At 34.7% G+C, this 26557-nt stretch overlaps 3 protein-coding genes across 3 annotated transcripts; 2 read left to right on the top strand and 1 right to left on the bottom strand.

Moving 5' to 3' along the window:
- The first annotated feature begins 13537 nt into the window (after nucleotides 1-13537).
- Nucleotides 13538-14644, top strand: LOC145005844 (senescence regulator (Protein of unknown function, DUF584)). The gene is made up of 2 exons (XM_078964961.1): nucleotides 13538-13758; nucleotides 13901-14644. The coding sequence occupies exon 2, from the start codon at nucleotides 13923-13925 to the stop codon at nucleotides 14427-14429; it is 507 nt and encodes a 168-aa protein (XP_078821087.1). The 5' UTR covers nucleotides 13538-13758; nucleotides 13901-13922; the 3' UTR covers nucleotides 14430-14644.
- A 7718-nt stretch (nucleotides 14645-22362) lies between these two features.
- LOC145004401 (autophagy-related protein 8C-like) lies at nucleotides 22363-23793 on the top strand. Its single transcript, XM_078963310.1, has 6 exons — nucleotides 22363-22521; nucleotides 22707-22763; nucleotides 22983-23038; nucleotides 23121-23173; nucleotides 23370-23488; nucleotides 23578-23793. The coding sequence occupies exons 2-6, from the start codon at nucleotides 22727-22729 to the stop codon at nucleotides 23676-23678; spliced, it is 366 nt and encodes a 121-aa protein (XP_078819436.1). The 5' UTR covers nucleotides 22363-22521; nucleotides 22707-22726; the 3' UTR covers nucleotides 23679-23793.
- A 262-nt stretch (nucleotides 23794-24055) lies between these two features.
- GLX1 (glyoxalase/bleomycin resistance protein/dioxygenase superfamily protein) lies at nucleotides 24056-26325 on the bottom strand. The gene is made up of 9 exons (XM_078963309.1): nucleotides 26196-26325; nucleotides 25580-25719; nucleotides 25380-25504; nucleotides 25217-25281; nucleotides 24933-25145; nucleotides 24780-24827; nucleotides 24589-24696; nucleotides 24344-24496; nucleotides 24056-24232 (listed from the first exon to the last, which is right to left on the bottom strand). The coding sequence occupies exons 2-9, from the start codon at nucleotides 25693-25695 to the stop codon at nucleotides 24182-24184; spliced, it is 879 nt and encodes a 292-aa protein (XP_078819435.1). The 5' UTR covers nucleotides 25696-25719; nucleotides 26196-26325; the 3' UTR covers nucleotides 24056-24181.
- Nucleotides 26326-26557: the final 232 nt, after the last annotated feature.

The following is a 26557-nucleotide window of genomic DNA, read 5'->3' as shown; positions in this document are numbered from 1 at the left end:
TATATTAATAATATTATTTGATTAGTTTGATCAAGAATTAATTTAGAATTAATTAAGTGATCAAAAGATAACTAATTAAATATATGGGTTGATTAAGTAAATCATCCATATCTTGTATAGTGGGCTAAAAGGCTCCATGGATCATCAAGTTGGGTTCCACCCATAGGATGCTCCATGGATGCTCCATGGGAGTTACAAACCCATGGGTCATGGAAATGAAGAGTCATGACACATTAGGGTTTAACCCTAGGTGTGTCAACACTATATAAGTAACATGATCTCCTCCCAAATCGGTTACACTAAGAATATAGAGGGCTTGGCCGATTTTGTGAAGTGAGTATTCTCTCATAAGTTCTTCCAAGAGCATTTGGTGTTGTGTGAAGCATTTGAGGCATCACACTTGGGGTGCTAGGCTCACAAGGTTTCAAGGAACACAAGCAACAACAAGGTAAGTTATTCTATCTATACTTTATGTTAAAATTGTTCCCCATGTATGCTAGATAGGAATATAACCTTGGAAATCAACTTTGCATGACAAATTAGACAAACATAGATCCAAGGTTATTAGGGTTGCATGTACACTTAGGAAGTGTTAGAATGCTCAAAACCCATCACTTATAGCCTGAGAATATTTGGTTTAGCTTTATTTCCTATTCCTTGTTTGGTTGTGGGCTTTGAGTAGGACCTAGTATTTGAATGTATAAAGGGTCCAGCGTTATGTATGCCTAGCATACACTAGTGCTGCATGGTTGGTGGAAGTTGTTGGATTAGTGTCTAAGTCCAGGGTTGGTGGAAGTTGTTGGATTAGTGTCTAAGTCGATAATTATAATTGGTATGTACTTGACCCGATTTAGCATGGTCCATTTGGATTGCATGGCATCGAAACAATTGGATAGACAAAAAGAGAAAAAGGATACTGGAGATTTATATTAATATATTATAAGTTCTAATATATTAATATGAAATCATATTATTTAATTAGTATTGATCAATAATTAATTTAGAATTAAATTAGTGATAAAAAAGGAACTAATTAAATATGGACTCTTATATATATATATATATATATATATATATATATATATATATATGTGTGTGTGTGTGTGTACGTGTGTGTGTGTGGTGGGCCAAGTTCATTTAGGTTGGGCTAAGCTTTCATGGATACTCCATGGAGTGTTTAACCCATGGATCCTATGTAAATGAAAGGTTGTGGGTATTAGAGTTTAAATGAATGTAACACTAATCCTCCACACTATATAAAGAGGTGTATGGTTCATGAAATGGCACTAGTGTGAGTACACAAAAGGGAAAAACCGATTTCATAAGTGTGAACCTAAGTATCCTTATTCTCTAGTTATTCCAAGGGTTCTTGGTGTTGTGTGAACCATTTGAGGTGCAACACTTGAGGCACTAAGCTCTTAAAGGTTCAAGATTTCAAGCTCCATCAAAAGGTATGTCATCTAACTAGACTTTTGTAGTATAGTTGCTTCATAATATGCTAGTTAGGATAAAACCTTGGAATATTGAATATTTGCATGTATAATAGAGAAAACATAGATCCAAGGTTTATAGGGTTGCATGTACACCATAGGAGTGTTAAAATGCTCAAAACCCATCAGAAGTTTCATAGATGGGTGGGTTGTGTGAGGTCGGTAGGCTAGTATGAGATATTTAGCATTCCTATAAGAGTGAGGATTGAGCACTCGCTATGTTTATGTATATTGTTAGGGTGTTGTGGTGATACTTAAGACAAATATGGGTAGGTGTGGAAGGTAGTATGGGCCTGTACTACTGAAAGCATAGGACCCATACGCGTAGCAAGGAAATCACAACCCCTAGGGTTTGGTTGGAAGATAGTTCCCTGTCATGATATGGGTTATTGAAGATCTTTTTGGTGTAATATCAGAATAGTGGTTACGAGACGTCTTGATATCAGATTCGGGTCAGTATCGGGAGCTGGCAGCCAGGATGGGCCAGTATGGTTAGAGAATTATGTTAGGGAGATTATCCAGGAGGAGGTGATCGAGATTGTTTGGGGTCAGATTCCGGAGATGTTTGGGTCTATTAAGACCGCCATGGTTGGGTATTTCGACAAGCGTTATGCATCCCTTACTAAGACGGTTGCCACAACACCTGTAATGGTGGTAAGGGGAGGAGATGTTCGAGTTTTCTAGTATCGGGACTTGTTACTGGGGCATATTTTGCTAAGCAAAGGGCTGAAGTTACTTGGGATCAAGGAGATGTTCTGTACTCGTTACATTCTGCGGGTTCAGTGGGAGAGGCTAGCAAAGGAGTTTTTGGATTTGAGGCTTCGGGGGTTTTGCTCAAGGCCGGAATGCAAGTCGCGGGGAATCTGGAAGGGAGTGATGATTATGTTTAGTTGTAGTTATGCAGCTGGAAGTAGAATGGTTAAATGATGGATTGGAAGGTCGTTTTTTAGGGCAAGGATTGTGCCCTTTTAGTTTTTCGAGCTCGAATGAGTGAGCAGGGCTTGTGACCCAAGGATCGGGTTGTATTCCAGCTCGGGGTCAGTTAGTCGCCGGGATTGGCGACATTATTTCAGCACTGGTGAGCCCAGGTGGGTCGATGTGATATAAGTATCTTATGAGGAACACACGATTACCATCCCTACCCTTAGGAGCTAAGATCCGATTCGTCTTGGATCTCTTGTATTGGGCGGTAAGGATTGACTGTTCGGTCTATTGCACTTTTAGGATTGGAGGCTATGTCTTAGGAGTAGTTTGTAGCCTGGTTTAGGGTAGATGTTGCTTCATCCTACTACAGTTCAGTTGTGGATGACTAAGCTGGTGAGTTAGTCAGGGTGTGAGACCCTGAATGATATGATTTCTAGAGCCCGAGAGTGGTAGATTTGTTTGGAGCACCTTTGGAAGAGGGGTATTATGTAGGAGATCTATGTACAGGGTCCCAGAGGTTGATTATTCAGTATTGTCAGGATTCAGTGGTGTTAGTGACCGTTATTGACTGGCGGATGGAAGCGCCAAGGGAAGTAGCTCGTTATTGAGGTATTGGTTGGATCATTTATCTTTTGTTCTTCAAGATTTGAGTGTGGGATCATTCAAGCATTAGAGACTATCGGTTTTACTGGGATTCAGGAAGTGTTCATCTAGTTCTTAGAAGTATGTGATCATTTGGGATTGGCTATAAATGGAGCACTAGTTGGAAAGAGTTGGTTGTCGTATGATCGATCATTGGAAAGTGAGAAGGATTGGGAATTCTCAAATTCTCATGTATTGTGAAGACTAAGTCGAATTTAAGTGGGGGAGAATCTTCCCGGAATGCAGAAGCAGGAGCAGTTTTTAAACAGGGATAAGTTTTGCATCCTCGTCAGGGAGAAAGAAGGTCCAAGTAGCTGTTTGGTTTGAGGGTTGTATGATTTGGGAGTTCGGTAAAACTCCTCGGCATGTGTATCATGTCTTCTTGGTGCTTGATAGCAGAATCTGGGGAATCGGTTTGGGGTTCCAGTCATGAATTGAGTTCATTTCGGGTGTTCAGTTGAGTGCGTGTTAGACTCTGAGGGTAATTGGATTGATAAATTGAGGGTAAGGCATCGGGCAACAGTTTTGTTAGAGTGAAAGTGTTGTATGACTGCAGTGGTAGCCGTAGCATTCACAAGCGATCATATAGTATGGAAAGTGTTGTAAGACTGCAGGGGTAGCCATATTATTCACTAGCGGTTAGATGGTGTGGGAAGTGTTGTGAGACTGCAAAATGACTCGTAGCATTCATGGATCCTTTCAGATGATTAGGCAAGGGTAGGCCAGTTCGTAAGATTGTGGGTCGACCATAACATGATTGGAATCGGGAAACAGTAGGTCGTTGGGGGACCTAGCATGATGCAAGACTACAATATTCTTGCAGCGTTCATTTTTTGTATTTGATTTGATGGCGAAAAGTTGTCAGGCTATTATGGTCAGATGGACCAGAAGGATTAATGTAGCCCTGGGTGGTGATAAAGATAGAGCAGTTATTGCTAGTTTGAGTTTCCTTTAGAGGTCGCGTAGAGCGACTGTCAGATTACTCATTGGTTCAATAACTGGGCAGGAATCTGATATTGCGGATGAAATGATTCGAGTTGAAATTCTAAAGTGATTTAGGTTTTCCCGGTTCATGGTGGGTTTGGATTTAATGAAGATTTTTGAGGTGTGCTTGTATGCTCAAATTTGGGGTAATCTTTTGTGGAGGTTTGGATACTCCAAATTACCTTTTGATGCTCAGTTGTAAGGTCTCACACTCTAGAAATCGGATTGGAAACTCATTAAAGAATTGCAAATTTGATGTTCATTTCTACATTTTTCATGCTTGAGGTTTCGTTCGTGAAGTATTTCATTTTGAAATATTAAAGTCGGGTCATTCGTTCCTAACTTTGAAGGGGAGAATGTTAGGATGCAAAGTTATTCATGGAGTGACTTCGTAATGGTTTGACTTGAAGACCCACTTGCATATGGGATTGATGCCTTATGACATAAGAGATAAAAAGATATATATATATATATATATATATATATATATATATATATAGAGAGAGAGAGAGAGAGAGAGAGAGAGAGATGGTAGCACCTCTATATATAGTGGGTTGCATACCACTTATGGAGTGTGCTTGAGAGATGTAGTTCATAGAGAGTTTTGAGTGAGTTAATTATGTAGACTTGATCTAGTTCCTTTTTTGTAAACTCCTCATTATAATCGAATGCATCTTTTAGCATCCAAATCACTGTGCATCTTTTAGCATCCAAATCCAAAGCACTTAATTCACTACAATTTTGGGATGCCCCTTTACGAGTTGGAGTGTCCGTTGCGAGTTTCTATCGCCAATGAACATGAGATTTCTGTATCCAGAGGGTATCAGGATTATGTTTTGAAAATTTTCGGGGTGCCCAACCTGATTGATTTGATCCCTATCCCCATGGTGGGGGGGGGGGGGGGGTGTTTGGTAGTGGGGATGAATTGGCTGGTCAGGGGTGTGTTCAGCGGCTAGGGCTTGACAATATATTCAATATGGGTGTGCAGGTTATCTGGCCTATGTGGTTGATACTAAGGTTGGGGAGTAGGTCTCGCTTTCAGATGTGCCAATTGTTAGAGAGTTTGCTGACGTGTTTCCACAAGAGTTTTCCGGTCTGCCTCCGAGGAGGCATGTCGAGTTCAAGAGGAGTTTCCCAGTCTACCACTTGGCAACACTCGAGATGCAGGAGTCGTAGCTTACTCAAACCAAACATAATTGATGCATTAATGTGTAGCCGAAGTTGGTTATGGAAGTAACTTGAAGGTAATTTTTTTAATAAACACATGATTGTTATATCACACACACACACACATATATATATATATATATATATATATATATATATATATGTGTGTGTGTGTGTGTGTGTGTGTGTATTTCTAACTATATTTTTTTTATATGTTTCAGGTGAAAAAGAAGAAGAACCAAAGACTTTCGATTAGACAGGTAGCATATGGTGATGATGTTGAGTAATTTTTCAGATGAAAAACAAGAAACAAAGAGAATCAAAGACTTTAAATTATCTTTTGTGTAATTATGTTCTTGTTTTGATGTTTGTTAAACTTTATGATTGGTATAAACATAGTCTGCTTATGACCTTCGGTTTTGATCATTTATTAAACTTGAAATTATTTTTGTGTAAGTTAGATTTATTATGTTGAATTGTTGATGGATCAGGGATAAGCCCAAACTCTAAAGGGAAGGGAATTCAATTTTTTGCGTTGAAGATAAGGATGGGAACGATATCAAGGACCAGGGAACGGAGACATGGATGGTCAACCCCGCCTCATTTTCATTCCTAGTTGTTCACCATCAGTTTATGTATTGTCGTTGAAGATTCATTAATCTCATGAAAAAGTAATAAATAAGATATTGTCTCTCGCTCATCAACAAAATTCGAGCATCCTGTTATTGTTATGACTACTTGTGATATCCAGTTTTCTATGAGTGAACAAAACGTATTGCAATTGACTGTCATTTCACACACCATCATTTTTAGCTGAGAACCATTTCGCTTCTATATGTCCCATCAGCTTTGCAGATTGCTGGTATTTTTTTTTAATGTGTTTAGTTGGCCTCTCATTTTCACTTATCGACTGAGAATCTCTCAATAGTTATTGTTGTCGCAATTTGATTTTGAAGACATTGAGGGGGGGGGGGGGGGACCACTTATTTTTTATTGGTATTTTATTTAACATTTTACCTAGGTTAATAGTAGATAGTTTTCTATTTATGGTTGTCTTTTATTTTTCTTTATAATATAACTTTTCTTTTTGGTAATAAACCTAACCATTTTCTGTCTATTTATTAGTTACAGAACATCCTATCAAAATAAATAAATGATAATAAGGTAGAAATTTTCAATATTTTTTTACACTAAAGCTGTATACAAAAGTGATACATACATGACACCCCTAGTTTTGGAGTCTCCTTCTGCCAAAAGGCACAATCCACACACTTCGGACACACACAAATCCCAGTGTGGAGTCACCATCCTTCTAAAGTAAGGGCACCCTGATCAATGTACTACTCATTATGCATGGTATTATCCAAATCGTTATTACAATATAAAAATTTTATATTTTACAATTTAAAATTAACACCTACCCTTATAGGCCATAGCTATATCTTCCCATTACATAAATACATGGAGTTATTAATATACTCTTTATATTATATAGTTTATGAACATTTTTATTAAATGTCATTCTACAATAAGCTGTTTAATTTATTTTTCGAAAAACAATATAAATTCAATCAATAAAACAATCTTAAAAATCAAATAGGATATCTATATAAAAAATTGGGATATTTTTTTTAGTCAAACTCAAATATATACCACCATAAATCTCCTAGATTCACTGTTAAGAACAAGGTACAAGTCTTGATGCATCATATAAGTTATTCACACATACACACACCTGAATGGCTCCTTATAACGTTAGACCCCTCTTTGTGTAGAACAAGGTATAAGTTTTTATGCATCCATGTCCTTGGAAGTATGTTGTATGCCAATTGTATGCAAAGCCGAATTTCCAACTCCAACCCATCTATGCAATAACAACTTGTAGGTCATCAATTAAAGATGGTACACAAATGGAAAAATATAAGATACTAATGTGGAAATGTGCAACTTTGAAATCATGATACGCAAGTCAATATAACGTACATTCTGGAATCATAACTAATGTGGGTTTGTTTGCAATTTCAAATAAGTACTTTTTGCATATCTCAACTTTTAAGATGTTTGAATTTTTAAGAGTTTAAAAAGGACAATAAAAGGGAAAATAAAGATGTTTGTGTAAAATAAAAATAAAAATGTTTATTGAAAACTTAAGGTATTTCCGCAACACTAAACATCCTCTAACTTTAATTTCTATTTAACACTCATAAATTCAAACTCTAAAATTATTATTAATTTAAAAACTTGTGCATCACATTTCAAATCTAAAAATATGAAGCATTCATATGGGTGTATGTTCTTCTTAAGCAGTTTTAACGCGATGTACAATTTATTTCAATACTTAGACAGAAAGTGGCTCCTAATACAAGTTTCAGGACACACGACATATAACATATAATAATGTATACATCATGTTTTGAAAGTTAAATATCAAAAATGATAAAAACACATTAAGTTTTTTTTTCATACTTTATACGTTTAATGAAAACATAAAATAACTCAGTAAGTAGTATGTATACTTTTAGTAGAGAAAAAACGTCTGAATAAAAATTAAAAAGTAGTATACTAATAAACTACATTTTTATTCACCGTAATATTTGAACATTCAACCCTATAAAAGGGAATATTTTTTCAAACATCTAATATTGTTAGGTCAAGGTCTTTTTGTAGTTATTACATATCTTTAGTTCAAAACTTTTACTTAAATATATTTATTTAAATAAGAAACGGAAAAACGAACTACAAAGTGTGCAAAACTGCAAATCTCTATGTGTAATTTCGTTTTATTTCCCCCATTGAAGCACTACAAAATTCTTGAAAGTGTATATCTAGCTTAGTTGTCTTTCTCTGTCACTGGATAAGGTTATATTCTCACTAACCAATCACTTTTCACCACATTCCCCAATCAAAATCCAGCCTTTTCTGAGTTTCCCAGATGATTCATTATCCATTGGTATTATCATTTTACATCTTCACACACATACACACATGTGTGTGTTTATAAACATACACCACGTTACTTTGAGATCTCGACTATGTTCAAGAATAAATTTTTAAAAGATTGAGGAACAAAATAAAATTCTTGTATCAAGATCTTAGTTGTAAAAATACTTTGATGATATTATATAATAAAAATAGTTTGATGGTATTATATCTATGGAATACCAGTTAGAGATTAATCGATTTAGTTGAGATTAATAAAAATACTTTGTCCCTCCCCCCCCTCTGAATATGACAAACAAAACATTAATATTTTCTCAAATAGATGTTATCGAGCTAAAACTTTTTCAAATGTTAAAAATTTATCTGATTCAATAACTTCACTAAGGTGCTGTTTGTTTTTTTGAAGTCAAAATGTCTGCAGTCTGCGGACCACATCTGCAAACCTCTGCGGCAGAAGAAGTGGACCAAATATCTGCAGTCTGCAATAAGAAGACTGTTTGTTTTTAACGTTTGCGGGCCATTAAAATAAATTGAATTTTTAAACTTAATTTCATGTTATAAACATTAAAAATGTATTTTTAACAAAAAAATGAAAGAAAAAAAAAACTGCACGATGACCATGTTTTTTTTTTTTGGTTTAGGTTAAAATGAGGTCTGAAGACCTTTGAAGACAGTGGCCCATGTCTGCGCCAGGAAGACCTCGCGCAGACATTTTCTGATCTGCGCACTTCCAAAAAACAAACAATCTGCGAGGGCATATGTCTGCGCGTTGTCTGCGTGGCGCAGACAAAAGTGGTTGTGCAGATCTTCACACAAAAAACAAACAGCCCCTAACTATCTAGGCAAAGATTAATCACTAGGCGTCGTCTAGTCGGTTGTGTAACGCCTAGTGATTCATCGAGGATTTATCAATGACTAGTTAAGATTTTTACAACATTGATGAATCGTAAATCTTTAAAACTGATCAATCTTATAGGACAAAATATATGGAAAATCCTTACGGGTTTATACCTTTGTGGTGTATTTCGTTAGATGCAAGGTTTTTCGCGATCCAGATCGTAGAATCGTATGTCATACGATCTCTGTAACGTCCCAAAAATAAGACCATAAAAGTTTTCATTTTTGGATTAGCAAGACATCCAACCATATCATTATCATAAAACCAAAGTTATCAAAATATATTGATACATCGTCAATATCATAGTAAATCACAAAATGCGGAATCAAGTGGTGTGTGCTCTGCAATCATCATGAGCTCTTCCCTTTGGAACTAGAAATACCTAAAACATAACCTGAAAATCGTAATCACAAAGTTTAGTGAGTTCCCCAAATACAACATACCATACATACATAAATAAACATATAATTGGCCCCACCCTTCATCGAGCACCACCTGGCATCGAGCTCTGCTCGGTATACAGATCCGTCTGTCATCGAGCCCCGTCTAGCATAAATATAAACATATAAACACATAACACATGCAATAATCATGAAGATACATAGAATACATAGTCATGGGCCCCCGCCCGGTAAGCATACAAGTACATAACACATGCAAGAGTCACACATACATCTAGCATCCTAACATAATCAAATCATGGGTCGGCATTAGTGCCTTCGTCCCACTAAACATGGTGAGGAAACTCACCTCACACTGTTGAAGCTCACAGCTAAGTCTCTAGTTGCTGACCTGCTAAAATTCTCGCCCTATCAATCACAAATAACATCAAATTAATAATTAGATCCCAACTCACACTAAGAATCTAGACTAGGGTAAAAGACATTTTTACCCCTTTACACAACATGGCCCAAAGCCTAGGCCCAATCTAATTTGTCCAGAAGACCAAAATTCCAAAATAATCATTCAAAGCCCATTTATGGCCCAATTTTCCAAATTGGGCCCAATTCTCTTGCATGGGCTTTTAACAAAAAGTCTACTAAAATACCAACAGCCCAACAATAGAATTCTGATGGACTAACAAGGGTCAATACAACAATGGCCCAATACTGAGAAGCCTAAAACACCAAATCCCACTGTTGAGTATGTGGGGCATACTCAGCCTGTACGCTAAGCGTACTCACTTTAGGGCTTGCACGTTGTTCATACCAGCTTGACGCCTAACGTTCTCGGCTAGTTTGGTCAACTTGCTCATTCAGCTCTTAAACGGTTAAAACTTTACTCCAAAACTTAGATCTGATGACTTCCTTGAGATGGTTTATCACGTAAAGTTGCCAACTTTACATGCATGCATGGCTTAATGAGTCTCTTAGAGCTCAAAAGAGATTGATAACTGACTTAATACATGCATGAGACCATAAACACCATAAACTTTGCACCTTTAAGCTTAAGGAACTCTCTAATCAATAAGATCTACAAGATTTAGCTTCTGAAACGGCCTTAACCCATTAAGACCAACCAAAAAGGGTCAAAGAAGCATAGAACCATAACATGAAGAGATCTAAGCATACAAAATCAAGGTTGAGACTTTATACTTTCTTACAACTGAGAAAGGTGCCTAATCTCTAGTCTACAATCTAAAGCTCCAAGAAAGCTTCTTCACCAACTCCTTCTTCTACCAAAAGCACCAACTAACCAAGGAAACACCCCAAAAGGTCAAGAACACTAAAAAAATGCTACTAGAATTCGATATTAGGGTTTTAGGACAATAGTTGGGATACATACCTCCCACTAGTAGAATTTTCATATAACAATAGTTTTCATGCTAGTATCGATCGAACCCCATTTGAGATGTTGTATGATCGGAGGTCCAAGACTCCCGTATGTTGGGGGAGGTTGGGCACCGAGTCATGGGGAGCACCGAGGTGGTGCTCAGGACCATCGAATTGATTCAGTAGGTGCGTGATAAGCTGCGGATCGCGTAGAGCCGCCAGAAAAGCTATGTTGATCGGCGTCGCTCGGGTCTTGAGTTTCAGGTGGGAGACTTTGTTTTGCTGAAAGTTTCACCATGGAAGGTCATCATTTGGTTTCAGAAGAGGGGCAAGCTAGGGCCCCGGTTTATTGGCCCATTCAGGATTACTGCCCAGGTGAGCAAGGTAGCCTACTGATTGGATCTACCTGTCGAGCTTAGTCAGATCGACACCACCTTCCACGTGTCTCAGCTCCGAAAGTGTGTCGCTGACAAGGTCGCATTCATTTCCTTGGATGATATTCAAGTTGATGAGAGCCTGAATTACGTAGAGAAACCAATAGCGATTATAGACTAAAAAATGAAAGCCCTACGGAACAAGAAAGTGAGGCTAGTGAAGGTGCAATGGAAGCACCGAAGAGCCTCCAAATGGAACTGGGAGCCGAAGGATGAGATGAGAAAGCATTATCCGGACCTTTTTGCATCAGTATACTTCAAGGATGAAGTCTAGTTCAAGTGGGGGAGATTTGTAACGCTTAGTCCAGGTATGAATGAATTCTAATTTCTTTTTAAGTATTGAAAGGAACTCAACAAGTTGGGAGGCTCCAACTCGACGAGTAGAAAGCGTTCCAACCACGTAGATCGGAGGATCTACTCGACGAGGTGGGAGCCCCAACTCGATGAGTTGACGCTGGCAATGAAAACCCTAATTTTCGGGCATTGTACCATATTTAAAGGACTTAACCTCTAGAATTGGCCTCCTTACCAGCCTATATGTCGGAGATTTTCTCACTCTAATTTGAAAGCCTTCAATAAAACACTTAGATACTAAATTAAGTTTAAGCTCTTCTTTTCATTTGAACTATTGAGACAACTTCACATACGATTAATGATTGGGGGCTATAAAACCTTTATATTTTTTATTTGTTAATTCGAGCAATGGTAAGGGTTCTGGCATTCCCTAATGAGTGCTTTATGTTTCTTCATAATTTGAAAAATAATAAGGGCACTTTTCCTATCGGGCTTGTGGGCTTAATTTCCTCCTCTTTAGATTCACTCACATCCCCAACAAATTTAGTAAAGCTTTTGAATTGTTCCATTAGACCGTCGTGTGGAATTATACTATCATCATTACTTTTTCTTAATCAATTGGAGATTCATCAACGTCAAATGTTGGACCAATATCATCAACTTTAAATTTATACCTAACATCACCCCTTTGTATAATCATATTATAAGAAGGAACTTGATTCAATGTCATGTGTAATAAATTATAAATTTGGTTACTTCCAACATCGGAAGACTTATTGTCACCATAATGATTTTCCCATGGAAATCGATTAATACCACTTCCTATAAACATGATTAACAACAAACAATTGTATTGTGTTAGTAGTTGTACTACTAACAAAAGTAAGAAAATATTTTGCATCACTATCGTTAAGAATTTATATAACTATGTTTAATTCAGGATATTGAAAAGCTAGACGTATTTGATTAATATGTAACCTGGATTTCGAAGCAACCAACGTAATCAACCAAAAAAAACTTGATATCATTGTTAAAATCTACACCAAAACATGTTTAGTCTGAAGCAATACACTACATAGATTTGTGGATTCGCATTCATTATCCTCCACTAGAAACATGTACTCTTCAAAACTACTTATACATACTCATTTTTTATTACCCAAAAGTTGTATTTGGTTTATGTAGCAACAATGACAATATAAATACCCTAATATTAACACGTCAGAACATTACTATTGAATGTATGTTCCGAACAAATGATCCAGAATAAACTATTTAGTTCGGATAGTATGAGTGTGAGATTTCAGACGAATCTTTTACCAATTACCATCAACTCCAAAATAATCTTAACTACTGGGTGATACTATATTCCGGACTAGATGATCATTTAAAAAAAAAAATAGTTAGTTTGATTATAATGGTTAAGTTAATTTTAAATCACGGTAATATATCAAGACTAAAGATTTAGGTAACAAGAAACACATGTCCAATTTAGGTTTTTCCTTTCCAAGTTTACAAACAAAAAATCTCATGATTCTTGATTTTCTTCTTTCTCCATTCTTCTGAAACAGGTAGCAAAATCTATGGGCTTTTTAGACTTCTTTTTTCAAGAACTATTTCAAGGAAAATTCTAACTACAACCAATACCTTTTCCCCATAGTTAGGCAAAAAAAAAATGGTATCTTGATGCTTCTTTTTCCTCTCTATCCTCTCCTTCTCTCTCTATACATACATATGTATGTATAAATTGTGTGTTTGAACTTTCTTGAACTCAGAAAAAGTTGACACCTTTCAGTTTCTTATCATGTATTCATTCTTGTGAAGAGTGACTGAGATTCTTTACCATTTTTTTCTCTTTAAAAATGAAAATTTAATATCTTTATAATTGTTGTAAAATAAGTATAAATATGAAGTCATACCCTATAACTTATCTTGATCACACGGGTTAGAATTAAAAGGTGCTTTTTTGTCTCATCTTCTTTGATTTCGTTTTCCCAAAAGCCCATTTTTCAGTTTCTCGAAAGAAGTGCTTTTTTTGCCCTCTTGGAATTTTGCAAAACCACAGAAAAAAAATAGGGTAGTTTCACTTTCTATGCTTCTACTAACCTTTTGGTTCATTGGCTTTTTCTGTTTGAGTGCTTTTACCATTTGAGAAAAACTTTGTAAAAGCTCTCAACTTTGGGGGCTTATTGAAAAAGACACTGGGAAGCAAGGTATATTCCTGCTTTTGTTCGTATTTTCTTTCATCATACACACACTGAAAACACACACAAAGCACAAATCTTTGGTCATTTTATTGAGAAGCACACAAATTTCTATGTGGGCTTGTTGCTAATTTCATTTGGCTGTGTTTAGATTTTGTTAAAGATTAAAGGCAATGGCAGATTGGTATGGAAAGAGTTCGATGGAGGATCAAGATTTTCAAGAAGAAGATGTGTGGAGTGTTATGAAGGGAAGAGAAGAGTCAAACACAAAAGTCAACAAACCCCATAAGATCAAGAAAAGATCATCATCATCATCATCATGTGCATGGACATCTCACGATGGTGCAAGAATGATACCTAGGTGCAATGAGGGTAGGATGCCACATCATCAGCAACAATCCTCAGCTCCAATGGGTATCCCCGACTGGTCAAAGATTTACATGGAGAAAAGCAAAGGTCCAAGTGATGGATGCTATCAAGATAGTGATTACCATAATCATGGTGCCCATGATGATGATGATGGTGAAATGGTGCCCCCACATGAATACATTGCTAGAAAGCTAGCTAGAAGTCACATTACTTCTTCTTCTATGTGTGAAGGTGTTGGGAGGACTCTCAAAGGAAGAGACCTCAGCAAATTGAGGAATGCCATTTTGACCAAAACCGGTTTTTTAGAGTAATCTTCCATGCCCATCCATCAAACCATCATCATCATCATCATCATCATCATCACCATCACCATCATCCTCAATCTTGTTTTGATTTTCTCTTGGTTACTTTTCTAGAAGTTAGCAATAGTTAGCGGTTCCAACATGAGATCTTTATGATTAGATATATCATATATGTAAGCGGGAGTATCGAATAGTTTTGTTATGAAAGTTTGAGGATTTAGTTCTAGCACTTGCATAGTATAATGTCGATTTAGTTCATCATCTATATATCCTTCTTTTTATTTAAATATATTATTATACTATGATCTTACAAGAGCTTTGATCTATCACCATAGCCTTGTTTTATACCCAAAACGAAGTTATTTGGTTTAAGTTATAATAAATATCATTTCTTTATGATCGCATTTTGTTTTATTATAACTTAAACATGATTTATGAAAAAATGGTAAAACTTTTGTGGTATATATTTGTTTTGTTATTTGGATGGTTTAGCTTGTACATCATGTCATCATTGTCCACTTAAAATCTTGGAACTTGTCCCATGCAATTTCCCCCCACTTCAATAAAATAATTTAAATAAAATATTGGTGCGAATACTATATTTATAATTATAATTTTATTGCAAATAAATTATTATGTTTTCTACGAAAAAACTAAAAAAATGCTAGGATATATAATGAAAAAAAAAATGTTAGAGAGAGCTTAATTTCGAATTATCATATGATTTTTTTTGTCACTTACGAAACACCATATATATACAATACACAGTGAACCAGATGCATTAGAAAATGGCCTTCAATAGTTTTTTACTTTTTTAAACTAAATTTGTAGCCCATTCTTATTGTTTAAGCTTTTCAATTTTTTGTTTCTATTTATAGGAATTGCATGCAAAAAGTTTCTGTTTATTGGGAATTGTATGCAACCCGTGTTTTCGTGTATATGATATGTTATGTTTAGTACTGATTTTAAGTTATTGATTAAATTTGAACTTTTGAACCTTCAAAACTGCTTTTAAAATGCTCGTCTATAAATTTGACATCAATTTACAATAAAATTATTTTTTCTTTTAAAGTGTATTTACTGATAACTAGAAATTGTTTTCTCCTGGGGATCGGATGCAAGATTTTGCTTACTATTGTCAAGCCACATAAAATGAAAGTACTACTATTTATCATTTTATCGTTTTGTGTGCATGGTTTCTAGAGGGACCAAACTTATCGACACATGAAAGTCTAGAGACCAAACATACAAACATGAGTACATGACAATATACAAAAGCTGAAGGGGTGGTAATTAGCGTTGTTCAAATTTAAGGGAGTAAAAGTGATATTTTATAAAGTAAAAGGGTGAAAAGTGTCATTCTACAAAGGGTGGAAAGTATCATTTTAAAAGTAGAGGGATTGAATTGTTAATGTAAGAAAGTATGGGGACTAAATCTGCCAATATAAAAAAGTTTTGGCTAAAATTAGAAAATAAATTTGTGGCTAAAATGAAAAATAAGAAACTTTATGGCCAAATTATGAAAACATAAAAATACAAGACTTCGTTTTTTATTATATATAATGTATTATACTATTATGTTTATCTTGTATTCTTGTGGGTTATTGTTATATTTAGTTAGCCCAATACTATTTAGTATAGCATGACCCAAAGTCTTATTTTTATGTATATATCTTGTAATTTATTACTCACTTTGAATAAAGGAAAACATTTCTCTCTTTATGGCATCAGAGACCAAGTCTCACTTTTATAAAAATTCACCTTCCTTTCTTCCCTCCCAATACCCTTTCTTCTCATACGGTTGAACCCTAACAGCCTCCCCAACCCACCGTCAATAACTGACAATGCCCCTCTTACTCATAAAGCATTCAATATAACCGGAGTTAAAACCTATGTGCCTCTAATCCTCGGTCTAGAACGACTCAACTATGATGCTTGAAGGGAATCTCTTCACCGCACATTGTAGTGTGTTTATTGTGATCAACCACATAGTTGATTAGAGGAAATGATTTATAAGACCAACGACGTTTCCAATCGTTCAAAAAAAAACCTCAATTATGTTTTGTCTGTTCAAAAACACCCAACGAACTTAATTTTTTGTTTAAAAATGCCCAACTAACTTACACTTTCATTCAGTTCTCATTAGGGTCAACTGACTAATGAAACTTAACAAATAACATGCCTTATGACATGGAATTAAATATCTAGAAAAATGTCTTGTAAGACCAACGAAGTTTTGAAACCATTCAAAAAACTTTAATCATGTTTTGTCTGTTCAAAAAAACCTAACGAACTTAACATTTTGTCTAAAAAAACCCCAATGAGCGTACGTTTTTGTTCAATTCTCATGACATGCAACCAGATTCATTAGGTATACAATTTGTTGGAAAATGATGTTGGAAAATGACATGGCATTATATCTAATGACATGGAATAAATAAACTAAAATTTCCCTTTAAATATCGATTTAGGGCTTGGAGAAGAGAAAAACGAGCGTCTGTATTAGATCTCTTGTAATGGTTACTTCTTCCTCTTCTTTCCTCTCAAACATTGATGTCCAAATCAAGATCTATAAAAAAGATGTTTGATGATGCAAACCCTTGTAGATATGGACACCCTTCTCGGATTTGGACTTTTAGAACGGACGATCATCAAGAGAAAAAGTTCAAGGTTTGTTCGAATAGATGAGTAAGTGTGTTGAAAGCTTTATCATGTCCATCTTCTATCTATATGGTTGGTTATCTTAATAAGATCTTGTTTTTTAAGGAACCAAACAAATATATAAAAGATGGAAATGATAAAGCTTTCAATTATACTTACCCATATGTTCGAACAAGCCCTGAACTTTTTCTCTGGAAGATCCTCCATTCTAGATGTCTAAATCCGAGAACGCTGTCCACATGTACAAGGGTTTTCATCATAAAATATCTTCTTTGTAGATCTTGAGTTGGACATCAATGATGAGAGGAAGAAGAAGAATTAGTCATTACAAGAGATCGAACACATATGTCGTTCGTTTTTCTCTTCCTCAAGCCTTAAATCGATATATAAAGGGCAATTCTAATATGTTTATTCCATTTAGTTAAATACAATGATTTGTCATTTGCCAACTAATTGTATACCTAATGAATCTGGTTGCCTCTAATGAGAATTTAAAATAAAAAAAAAAAAAAAAAAAAAAAGTGTAAGTTCGTTGGATTTTATTAGACAAAATGTTAAGTTTGTTGGGTTTCTTTAAAAGGTAAAACATGATTGAAGTTTTTTGAAAGCTTTCGAAACTTCATTGGTCTTACAATACAATTTTCTGATATTTAATTCCACATCATAAGCCACGTCACTCGTTGACTTTTATTAGTCGGTCGATCCTAATGTGAATTAAACAAAAGTGTAAGTTAGTTGCATTTTTTAGACAAAATGTTATGTTCATTGGGTTTTTTATACAGACAAAACGTAATTGGGGTTTTTTAAATGGTTTGAAAACTTCGTTGGGTTTCTAAGTTATTTTCCAACAATTTTACACCAAAACTGAAAGAAAGTTGACGAAATTGTCAAGTTTTGGCTCTATGGCTCTTTTTTCAATCTCTGCTTAGCATGGTGTTAAAGCAAGACGACACCGCTCATCAAGTTTAAAAGAACCTTAAATCGCTTTTCTACGATAACAAGGACGCCAAAAGCATGAAATTTAACATTGAACTTCAAAATATCTCTATGGTGACCTCACTGTCACCATAACCAAAGGCTTGACAGACCTTCTTTCTAACCTCGAGCATCAATATGTGATACCCGACAAACACTTGGTTATCTACACGATCAATGGCCTTTCAACCAAGTTTGATTCGGTTGAAAATATTACTATGTATCCATCATCACTCCCGACCTTTGCAAAAACTCATTCCATGTTACTTATGAAGGAATAACATATGTTGAGTCTCGATTGGCGAACAATAGAAATACATGCAGTCGGTAACTCCTCCTCGTTGACGATCTTCGCATGCTGTGAACTCCTTAAATCGTCCTAATAATCACCGTCTGAATCACCGCCAACAACAGCAACACCGCCGACACGACATCAACCGAATTCCACCACCACTTCAAACCAACAATATAGTTGAGTCTTCATCCCCTACCAGACCAGCAACAATAACTCGACCAAAATCATCCCCCGCATGTGCTGATGTCATGGCCTCAACAGGGGTTGTTTGGCTCCTTTCCTCAACAACTATAATAGCAAGTGGGGTTCTCTCATCAGCCAAGGTACACGACCCAACAACAGATCAAGCCTCGTGCATTATTCATGAATCAATCAAATTTTACATACCCAACAAAATAGTTATGGGTATTGGACTTGGAATGACCCATATCAGCCCACCAGCTTACCCAGACTTTTTCACACCATGTCGTTACACAAACGATTAGTTCATGGACATAGAAGCGATTGATCACGTGCACGCCAATGTAGGTATATTAAATATTGACCTATAAACTTGACATTCTCATTCAAATTTAGTTGTTAATGGGTCCTTAATGCCTATAATTACGGCAGTCGGCAGGACACACCTCTTTTCCGATTCGCAACCTATATCGTCCCTTACACATTAATAATGTCATTATCACCCCAAAAATATCAAAAATCATATATCTATTTGTTGGTTCGCTAAAAAAAAAATGTTCTATTAAATTTAATGAATTTGGGTTTACGGATTACCGGAGACAGTGCCACCTAATCTGATGCGAGAGTAACATCCCACTTTATATGCGACAGTAACGTCCCACGTTACATGGTTATTCCTTCCACTCCTCAGGCACTTGTCTCACTGAGTCCTTCCATATGGCATCGAAATTTAGGACACCCGCATCAACTAATTATTAATGTCTTTAGCGTCAAATAAATTTATTTCATGTAATAGTAATAAATTTCATCAGTTTTGTCGATCATCTCAACTTGGAAAACACACAAAACCTTCGTTTAATTTTTGGTGTGTGTTTTGGTGTCGGTTTTGCATGCTTTGAATTTTAATGGGTTGAATTTGGTAGTTTTGAAATCAGTAACGTTGGTGATATTTTCGAAACATTAAACCAAGACTTTCATTGCTAGATAGGGGTGTTCACGGGGCGGCTCGGTTCGGATAGTAATAAAATTATGAACCATGACCACGGGGCGGGTACCTCATGCGCACTAACCGAAACCGAACCGTATTGACAAAAAACCGAACCGAACCGAACCGTATGAAAGCGGGTAACCACGGTTCGGTTCACGGGTACCCGCTAAAATATAAAAAATTAAATTCAATTGAAACTACAAACTCCATTTTAATTATCTCTTTCTTAAAATTAGTAAGTCAAAAAGTTTACAAAAAAACATAATGAAGTTTAAAAAACGTAATGAGTTCAAATATCATATATTATAATTTGTATAATAAATACAATAATAAAAATAACAAGAAAATCAAATGAACATAGAATAACAAAATTGGAGTTGTCGATATGGATTTTTGTTTAGGTTATTGGACTCGTAGATCAATCAAAACAATACTAATGAAATAATACTTTTTTTGCTTTATAATACTTTTCCCGGGACAAAGTTGTTGTGGGCCTTGTTTGCGATCTTCATTTACCTTCTAGTTCTCAGTATGCTGATATTTTTACGATGGGACTCCCCACAACTTTATTTCTTGACTTCAAAAACAGTTTGAATGTTCCTTGTTCTCCCGATCAAATGGGTATGTTCTGTGGATTATTGTTGTATTTAGTTAGCCCGATATTGTTTAGTATCGCATGGCCAAAGCCTCATATGTATGCATATATATCGTGTAATCGTTTACATGGTTTGGATCAATGAAATCATTTCCCTCTTAATTTATGTGCTATACATTTGTTTTTACTTTGATTTTATCGTAGTAAATGAATATAATTTGACACTACTGTAATATCGTAAATTAACCATTACAAATTGCTAAAATCGTTTCTTTTTAATACATTAATCCTTTTTATATCCTAACAGCAATAATGATTCTGTTTTAACAAATTTACAAATAAAAAGTTAGAAATATGCAAAGGTTTCGGTTTAACGTAACAGACTTAGCCATGTGGAATTGTGGATTGCGTAATCGTTGCTCATTGGGTGTATCTTATACATTATGTGACCAATGAGCCCAATCCATTCATTAACCCACCCACTCTTACAAGAGCCCACTAAAAGCTTACTTCTTTTTGTAATAATAAGTTATAATATGAAAACATGGAAACATGTATGTGTCTGCTCTATTTGGTATTTCATAGTATATTTTCTATTTTGTTTTTCTATTTTTATAACTTTAAAATTAATTATAATGTCAATTGATCCTAGACAGTCAAACCGGTTGAACTGTCGAACCAATAACGCGGCCAATTTGAGATTCGGGTGTCAAAATATTTATCATGAGCTAGTTTTTGTACCGGAACAATATCATCAACAATTTGTGAGTCAATTTTTATTTGCAGTGGTTCTATGGTAAGGAACTATAACATTTGTTTTTTCATGAGGTTACTTGGAAGGATCAAACTGAATGTTCAAATCAAAATTAAGCTTTTTGTTTTTTTGGGTGCAGTAGGTAGTTATTCTGGAGATAAATTTATCAGCCACGATGGATACTTGGTTGTGGCTTATAGGAACGGATGGAAATTTTTCGGTTTCTAACACTAGAAGGTGGATTGACAAAAAGATTTTGCCTAATATTGACATAAAGAATAGATATCGTTTTATTCCCCGTAAAATTAATATTTTAGTATAGATGATGTTGTTGGATAGATTGTCGATTAGGTTCAATCTTGAATATTGTGGTATTGTCATTCCTTCCATTTTATGCCTAATACATAACTTAGAAGTGGAGCAGTTGGACTAAGTATTCATCCACTCCGAGGTTGTGGCTAGAACTTGGAATGTGGTGTTCAAATGGCTAGAAGATTTTCATGTTTAGTTTAATTCTATTAATCAACTTTTCCAACAAGTTGATAACTTACGTGTTTCTACAAATAAAAGGAGTGCTATCTATATATATGCGGTGTGTTGTACGATGTTATGGTTTTTATGGAGGTATTGGAATGATAGTGTTTTTGGAGGAGGAAAAATGAGAAAGGACATTATTTTTTATTCTATTATTTATTCTTTTAGAGAGTATTCGTTTCTTTGGTTTAGTAATAGGTTCAGTAAAATTGTTTTCATTGGAATTATTGGTTACAATTTCCTTTAAACTTTTGGTTTGTTCTCTAGCTACTTGCTAGAGTTTATTCAGAGGATGAATCATCGTTAATTTCTTGTATAATAACTTTTATATGGGACATGAAATAGATATGTAGGTGGGTTTTACAATATTCAGTGTAGATATTTATCTTCTTAAATTCCTCACATCTTGAAAGATTAATCACATCTTGGTTGTTGCCAAGTGGTTGCAGACCAAAATCAACTTGAATTTCAAGCATGCATAAATCCTAATACATAGGCTCGTGTTTCACATTCAACTCATGTATAGAAACTCTTCGATTTCTACATTGTCAACGTAGATATATTTTCTTTAGTTAAGAGTATCAACAATAGGTTAGAGATGGATTATGCAAATCATATATGTATATATAATTAGTATATTATTAAAGGCTGCAACACGTTAGGATGAGAGAGAGAGAGAGAGAGAGAGAGAGAGAGAGAGAGAGAGAGAGAGAGAGAGAGAGAGAAGGGGCAAGAAAAAGACCAAAAAGCCCTCGTTACCTCGTGTGAGGGGCAACTAATGTCTCTTCAACGGACTTATACAAAAGGTAATACAGGGAGGGACCTTTATTGATGAATCTGCCAACCATAAGGATCATTGATGTTAAATTTCAAAAACTAGAACCAACCTTGTAGAAAGTCATATACCAAAGGGACCAAAACTGTAATTAACTCTACGTTTATATATATATTCCGTGTAGACTTGGGAAAACCCAAAATTTGCTTCATCTCCTTCCGTGTTGGAATCAAGAACCACGCCCCTTTCCTTGTACTCAATTTCTCCTTTAAAGAAGCCTTACAAAGTTGGATTATACCCAACTTCTCCAATCATTCTCTCTGTTCTTTTCTTGATTTTGACAGGTAAACCTATTAATTTTAATTTCTTGTCGTTGCGTTCTTCATTGGGTTTAAAGAAGCAACTCTGTCACGTTTCATGTATTTTTTTTCTGCGATAACCCTGTTTTGTTCGTTAATCGCGTTTTAAGCATTCAATCCGTTTGTTGGGGTTTTTGTTGTGATGTTTTTCAATTGTTTGAAATCTGCAGAAAGCAATCAGAGTGCAGATATGGCTAAATGCTCGTTCAAGCTCGAACACCCATTGGGTATTGTTCCATTAATCACAAATTCTTTTTCTTTTGTGGTTTTCCTGTTTCTGTGTTAACCTTTTAATCGTTTGATTCTTGATACTTGATCATTAGATAAGAATATCTGTTTAATTGGGTGTTTCGATGTCTGTTTTCAAAACGATTATTGCATCAAGATGTGCACTTAGATAATAAGATCAATTGCTAAACCTGAATTTCTCCTTTTTGTTTATGTAGAGAAGAGGAAATCTGAATCCTCTCGCATCAGAGAGAAGTATCCTGATAGAGTTCCAGTAAGATATTTTGTTTCTTCATCAATCAAACTTTATTTTATTTTATTTGTCTATCGACTCTTAATTAAAATTTTGGTTTCAGGTGATTGTTGAGAAAGCTGAAAAATCGGACATTCCTGACATAGACAAAAAGAAGTATGTAAATGTTAACATTTCCCATTTGTTGCATCTATCTTAGTTTAGTTTATATAGGATTAAATGAAAGAAATAACAATCTAATTTCATCGATTTGATTAAATCATTACAGTTTTTACATCGGTGACATTTATATAAAAAGATATGAATGTGATGGGACCTATAAAATGGTAATAAGTTAATGTTTTTATTGCAGATATCTAGTGCCAGCTGATTTGACCATTGGTCAATTTGTGTATGTTGTTCGTAAAAGGATCAAACTTAGCTCTGAAAAAGCTATTTTTGTTTTTGTCAAGAACATGCTCCCACCAACTGGTAAGAATGAATGACTTAATACATAAAGAATGTCTTAATGAAGAAATTCAGATAAATTATGTTAACATTGCTTTTTGACTGTTAAACAGCTGCTTTGATGTCTGCAATTTATGAGGAAAACAAGGATGAAGATGGATTCCTCTACATGAGTTACAGTGGTGAAAACACATTTGGATCTTTTGAAATGTGATAATTGTCGATGTGATATGAAAAAATTGTAAATTCCTAATCTGTAAATGCAAGTATATGTTGGTTTCAATTCGAATACATGGTTATAATGTGACAGATTCAATCATTTTATACTCTGATTCTTGTGCTTTTTTTACATATTGTTGATATGATAAAATGAAAGTGTGTTATGAATGAAGGATAAGCTTCTTTTCTAAAGTACAAACATATGATGATAATGGATTTCATCTACTTGAGTTTTTGTTAAAATGATCAGAAATGTGAACTTGTGAATATCCTTCCTTTCAAAATAGATAAATAATAAGTTATTTTGAATTTTCAAATCAAGATTTTGACCTCAAAAGAGCCCCAAAACCATATCCATTTATATTATATATATATATAATATATGATATTATAATTACTCAAACAACAAGGTCCACATGACATATAGAGTTGATATGATATGTGTCAAAAATGTCACATAACTTTTATTCATCACGACTGCATTCTCAACTACACCAGTTACTCTTTCTTGTGAAGTTCTTTCAAAAAGTCTTCATTGTCAACCAGAACCTACAATCAAACAATTCAATACGATACAATTAATCTTAGACTTTTTTTAAAAAAAAAAGGTCAAACAAACTATTTTGAAAAGTCAAACGTTGTAAATGAAAGATAATTTACCGTTTTCCAACCATCTGGATCAAGAAAAGCAGTGATTTTAGTATTGATCCCAGGAATTGGTCCAGGTTGCCTTGTTACCTTTCCACCAAGCTCTTTGATAACATGATTAACAACTTCACCACTTTTATACACATCACTCGTACTAATTGCAACCTATATTTCATATCATCATTCAAAATCATCAAAGTCCAAATTCTTGCATTTTATATGCCAAACTAACAAACATAACAAGGGAACAAATTTACCTGTGCATATGCATTTCCTTTGGTATATTCGGTTACACCATAATTGTATGTGAGCTCCAAAACAGTTGTTTCCTTTTCTTCTGCATACCCCATCATTGCCAAAGTGTACTGTGTTTCAAAAAAAAAAAATGCTTCAATTGTTGTTTCTTTTTCTCAAATATATTTTAAACATCATCTATCAGAGAATATACCTTTTGTTCTGGTCTATCAATTTTCCTACATAACTGCATCCCCAATGCCTACAAAGAGTTGAAACAAGATATCAATAATTTCCTACATATGTTCTTAATTCTACAAATCAAATATACATACATTAGATTTTTATTAAACAAATTAAAATTTACCTTCTCATAGAACTTAATTGATCGATCAAGATCACCAACACGAAGCATCACTTGACAAAGGGGTTCAGGAGTTCCTCCTCTTTCAATGAGCTCAAAAAGATAGCCATCAGGATCTTTAGCAAAAGCAATTACACTTGTTCCACCTTTAACGGGTCCCGCTTCCCTTGTTATAGTTCCACCTTTAGCCTTAATATCTTCAGCAAGTTTATAAACCTAAAAAAAAACACAAATTTAACCCAGAAAAATAATCTAAATAGTCATACAAAGCTTAATATAATACATACATCTGAAGTGGCAATTGCAAAATGCCCAAATCCAGTTCCTATGTCATACTTATCCACTCCGTAATCTGTGAATTAACGAAAACCAAAAACAAATAAACATGATTATCTGTAAAATTCCAAAAAGAAAAACTAATTTGAAATATTTAGATCTTTAGAAGCATACTGTAAGTAAGCTCCACAACAAAGTTTGATTCTTCTGGACCAAATCCGAGAAAAGCATTTGAGTACTTCTCCTCTGGTATGTCTCTTTGCCTCAATAATTTCATCCCAAAAGCTTCTGTGTAAAATCTGATATTTATAAAATGTTAAAATAAGTGAATTATGTAATATAGAATAATCTAATGGTTAATTTGGGTGACTTACTTTATGCTGCGTTCAAGATCACCAACACGATAGACCGCGTGTAGGAAACGACGCTTGTCTTTTTTTGGAAATTCCAATAACTCGGCACTTGGGACATTTGATGCAGATTCAGCCATGATGAAAGATCGTAGATTGCTAATCTGTTTATAAATACAGTGTTAATTCTAAGATTGAAAAGGGAAATGATCGCGTCTATATGATCCTTACTTTAGAGGACTTTCTTGGTGTGTTTGTTTTATGTAAATTTGATCGTTATGTTGGTAACAAGGGTTAATAAACTTGAACACTTTACAGTAAACAATTCAAAAACAGAACATTAGCATAAGTTTATTGATGAATTATTTGATTTCTAAAGTGGGTATAAGTTTAATTTGTGCAAGATTAATCTTTTAGGGTATACGATTGCAAGCCCTAATTTGTGCTTAAATATAACAGATACCAAAAAAGGTCGACAGTTTACCGATTATTAAGAACCCTAAACCTAAAACGAAAACTACCATCAGAAATTAAGGTGATTTTCGCAGAATTAAATGGAAACCAACAAAATCTTTAGCATAATAACTGATTGAACATGATTTTCGATCTTATAAACAATATAATCTCAAGTTTGATTTACCTTTGTCAGAGAGAGAGAGAGAGAGAGAGAGAGAGAGAGAGAGAGTGGAGTGATCGGTGGAGACTGAAGAGCCAGAAGCACAAAGTGACAGAAGTTATTGCATTTATTTTTCCGTTTTAACCTTGAGTTTCATTTCCGTTTCAAAAATCAAAATTTGTTACAAAGTTGGTCCTTACGGTTAGGGAAAAAAAAAAAAAAGTGTTATAAAATCCAATATCTTTTGAATTTATATGGATGCTTCAAAATCGGATGTTTTACATTGTTATGATGTTTTATGTGGTTATGGTTTCTGTCAAATAAAAAATTAAAAAAATATATATTAGAAGACTATTTTACCTTTTTAATATTATTTTCATGTTTTC

This window comes from Lactuca saligna, chromosome 7, assembly GCF_052625555.1.
Source record: "Lactuca saligna cultivar CGN05327 chromosome 7, ASM5262555v1, whole genome shotgun sequence".
Classification (NCBI taxonomy): Eukaryota; Viridiplantae; Streptophyta; class Magnoliopsida; order Asterales; family Asteraceae; genus Lactuca; species Lactuca saligna.
This window is presented reverse-complemented; position numbering and strand designations above follow the sequence as displayed.